At 32.7% G+C, this 4,030-nt stretch overlaps 1 protein-coding gene across 2 annotated transcripts; it reads right to left on the bottom strand.

Moving 5' to 3' along the window:
• Positions 1-846: 846 nt before the first annotated feature.
• On the bottom strand, positions 847-3,939 carry LOC120085234 (E3 SUMO-protein ligase MMS21). Of its 2 annotated transcripts, none has more exons than XM_039041131.1 (7): positions 3,735-3,939; positions 3,327-3,398; positions 2,627-2,737; positions 2,406-2,516; positions 1,881-2,020; positions 1,262-1,347; positions 847-1,175 (listed from the first exon to the last, which is right to left on the bottom strand). In XM_039041131.1, the coding sequence occupies exons 1-7, from the start codon at positions 3,828-3,830 to the stop codon at positions 1,045-1,047; spliced, it is 747 nt and encodes a 248-aa protein (XP_038897059.1). In that variant the 5' UTR covers positions 3,831-3,939; the 3' UTR covers positions 847-1,044. The 2 variants fall into 2 exon arrangements, with proteins under 2 accessions (XP_038897059.1, XP_038897060.1); XM_039041132.1 differs by having other exon boundaries at positions 3,571-3,877.
• Positions 3,940-4,030: the final 91 nt, after the last annotated feature.

Here is a 4,030-nt window from a genome sequence, read left to right as displayed (position 1 = left end):
TTTAATTTCGAAAAAATCTCAATTCTTTTATTTTTTTTTTCAAATTTTAAAAAGATAAATAAAATATTTTTATCACAATATCTCCAAAGATTCTATTAAATTAATAAATCAATTAACTTTTCAAATTATCTTAATTTTGACTTCAAAAACCAAAATTAAATGGTATAAGATCTATCAATTTGATACAAATTAAATCCTTCCAAATATTTAAATCAATTCAAAATAACATAAAATTGATTATCTCCTTAAATTATTTTATTTTTTTTTAAATTGACCCTAAAATCCAAAATAAAAGGGAAACAAAATTCAATATTTTCAAAATAATTAATTGAAATATTTAATCAATTAAATTCAATTTGACCAATAAAAGTTTTTCAATTATTTCAATTTAATCTCAATTTCCCAAATGAAAGGGAAATTTAAACTCAATAATTTTAGATAATTAACATAAATTTTTCTAAAATTCGAGATGTTACTATTGATAACCCAATCCAAACCTCACAAGTTAAATTCGGTTTGATCCAACTTTTTCGGGTCATCCAATTTTTGAAAACCCCTAATATTTGCTTCCGTTTTATTTTGATGAATGCTACAGATTCAAATGCACATTCCACAATTTTCTTAAGCAGTTTCTTCAAATGTGTTTGTTTTTTTTTTTTTTTTTTTTTTTTTTTTTTTATAAATATTATTGTTATAAATCGCCCAAACAGTAACACAACGTTGCCTTTTGCTTCTGTCCTGTTTTCAATGTTCTAAAAGATGTTTCTCAAAAACAATCTCTCAACTGTAATGATTTTTACACTGGCGTTGGAGGAAAAGAACTCGAAATATAAAGGGCAATGGCAATTTGTCAATGAAGCCAAATTTCTCCATTCAACTCGAGACGATATAGACAAACTATAGATACCATATACATCCCAACTAGCTCAACTTACCAAGCAAAACATTTGATCCAGAGAATGACCCCAGCAACAATGACGACAAGGATGACAACGCCAATAAAAACAACAAAAAGGAAGAGGAAAAGAAACTACTTCAGTGGTGCTAATCTGCATCAAGCTCTGTGAAGTCCTGTATCCTATCAGAATGCCTAGATATCTTTCGCAGTTCATCAATTTCAATCTGTAAGAACGGATCAGGCACGACCTTATCGGACTGCAACATCTTAGGACAGGCTACAAGGACAGAGAGGTCAAGTGAGCCAAGCCAATGTAAACAATCTCTAGGTATGTAGCATATGTAATGTAGTAGATCCAAATACCTGCAACTGGGCATTGAGCGCGAGATTTCTTGGATTTAAGGTACTGCATTATTGCTGCCTTTTCATATACATGCTTGCATTCCGCACTACACATTGCATAAGGTAGAGACAAAAAGAGACTTATTAGAAGTGTTTAAATGCACGATGGCCAGACACTTGTACTGATCCATAACAGAAACCATAGGATAAAAAAAAATAAAAAAAAAAGGAAAAAAAGGAAAACAAAAAAAGAAAACAAAAAGAAGAAAAAAAAAAAAAAAAGAAAACAAAAAAAGAAAACAAAAACAAAACAAGAAGGCCAAATCCATGTGAATGAACCTTCTCCACGACCTAAAACAATTACTTGTTTAAAGAACAAAAATACAATTTAAAGACTCAGCTCTGAAACATAAGAAGAAGAGGAAGAAGAAGATCAAAGTGGCAGACTAGTTCATTCCATTTTCAGGAACCCACTTGAAAAATGTAACCAGAGAAAATAACGCAAGTATGTAGCCATTCCCTTTAAACATCCATGCTGTCAGTAACATGGCGAATGGATGGGCAGACTTATTTTTTCAATAGTAAAAGAAATAATTCCAATTCTTTATCCTTCATCAAAATAAGTTTAGATGCAATATACCTGCGAACGGGTTCTGTTAATTCAATGACAGGCTTTCCACTTAACGGGCAAGTGACATTCAATAGATTACACTGAGTACTGGTCATCACAATGTCCTCCTTCTCCTCGCCTGGCATTGGTTGTCCTGCATGATGAACATTCTGCAAGAATACCGGGAGATAGGCAAGGCACTGGAGAGAATTAAATCTACAATTGGAAGAGCAATAAAATGCTTTCCAAATATTTGTAAATTGCAGATAGGTAAAATAGTTTCTCTTGTTTACTACTCATGTATTTTCTTTTGGGCATTTTCACAGATTCGGGACAATTATTTGCACATATTTGAGGATTTTTTGTTACAACCATGCATAACCAGTGTTGTAGCCCAATCGATAGAAATCACAAAAGTGAGATAATGCGATAAAAAATTAACTATAATCAGATCTGATATTAAAAGGGAAAAATTATTCCCTGGCTTTCTGATCTATTTTCTTCTGGGTGCCAAGGCCATTCCCAGACTATAGAAAAAGAGATGAAGATGCATACCCAAACAGCTTCTCTAAATTGCCGAATTATTGAATGGTTCATCAAATTTGAAGATGAATCTTGGCTGACTTTTGCAACTTCATCATCAAGTAGTTTCCCAAAATCTGTTAACTAAAAATATCAACATAAAATAATACGTCTGAAAAGGAAGGAACCTACACAATCAAAATTAACAAAAGCATGTGTAGTGGAAAATTCAACATGGAAAGAGATTTAAGCACCTCTTCTTTTGGTTCATATATATTTCCAACCGACTGAATTGCCAATGAAAAATTGTTACAGTTTTCATAGGTACTCAACAGCTCGACAACAGAATTTTCAAGCTCCTTGACCTAAGATCATGTTCAAATACCAAGTAAATTATTGGATAAGAGTTCAAAACAACAGTGATTCTTATCCTTAGATTGGATCTGATAGACAGAAGCAGAAAATTCACCAAAAAGTGCATGTGGAGTAGAAATTAGATAGATGTACACCTACTGAAACCAATATCAGAACTTTTAAGCAAGGAATCAGTTCAAATAAATCTTATTCATATCGTTGCATCCACAGAAAGTCTGTCAAAAACAAAAATGTATGATGGTAGCACAATCACTAAATGGAAACATGCATTCCAAATATTTGAATTTTGAACAGTTCGACAAAGTGACTAGTTTATAATGAAAGTTCCAAAACCCAATACCCTGCACATATATCTTGTTTTCCTTTATCTTATTTTCAATTAACTAAGAAAGAAACTCCAAAGATGTTAAAATAAAGCCTTACGAAAAGAGTCCTAGAAAACATCTTTGAAATTTATGTAGACTTTGCTTCTTAGTATTTTATTACAAGATCTTATCCTAACCCAACAACATTCTTTTCCAAAGTAACAAACGACAATCATTTATGATGCTCGAAATTAAGGTCCATAATTCACAATACCATCCTGGACTGATTGTCCCTCTCCAATTCCACCCCAATTTCCTTCATCATAATCAGCGCCTTCCGCAATTCCTGAAATTAAGACAATAAAATCCAATAAAAAAAATTAACAAATAACCCATCATCATTAGTCAAATTCCTTATGAATCATTCTTATCAATAAGATAATCTCGACCCTAACGTTTCAGCTTTCAGAAATCAAGAAAACCCCAGTTCAAAGCGCAAAATGAAGGGAATACAGAACTGGAACTGATACTCGATAGGAAATGGAGATGTTAAAGCTAAAAACAACGTTTATTTAGCAACAGCAACTTCATTGTCTCGAACAATCAGAATATCTCGTTTATCAATCAGAACAAGAGATTGAAAGCAGAGAAAGAAGTAAGAGAGCAGTATCGAGCAAGTTACGGCAAGGAGGGATTGATTCTCGGAGTGCATAATTGTGGCGGCGGATTTGATTCTACCGGAAACGCCGTTTGAACGGGAATCGGAAGCGGATGCCATTCCTTTGAAGAAGAGATCGCCGAAACAGAAATTCCTCAGGCAGTGGTTCGACTTTTTAACTTTTAAAGCGCGAAAAATAGAATACCCGCTTGGGGAAACAAAATGGCTAATCGACAGACATGACCCGCCGGGTTTTGATTTTGTATTTTTTGTTTTTTTTTTTTAAAAAACAAGTTTTTTTTTTTTTTTTTTTTTTTTTT

Source organism: Benincasa hispida, chromosome 9 (genome assembly GCF_009727055.1).
Source record: "Benincasa hispida cultivar B227 chromosome 9, ASM972705v1, whole genome shotgun sequence".
In the NCBI taxonomy this organism is placed as follows: Eukaryota; Viridiplantae; Streptophyta; class Magnoliopsida; order Cucurbitales; family Cucurbitaceae; genus Benincasa; species Benincasa hispida.
This window is presented reverse-complemented; position numbering and strand designations above follow the sequence as displayed.

Bases quoted from the DNA above. Each gene is read 5' to 3' on its own strand.
- LOC120085234 (XM_039041131.1), bottom strand. From the start codon at position 3,830: ATGGCATCCGCTTCCGATTCCCGTTCAAACGGCGTTTCCGGTAGAATC. The intron at 3,399-3,734 runs GTAACTTGCTCG...TCTTAATTTCAG, and splicing joins AGAATCAATCCCTCCTTGCC to GAATTGCGGAAGGCGCTGAT. The intron at 2,738-3,326 runs GTATTGTGAATT...ACATGATCTTAG, and splicing joins GGGACAATCAGTCCAGGATG to GTCAAGGAGCTTGAAAATTC.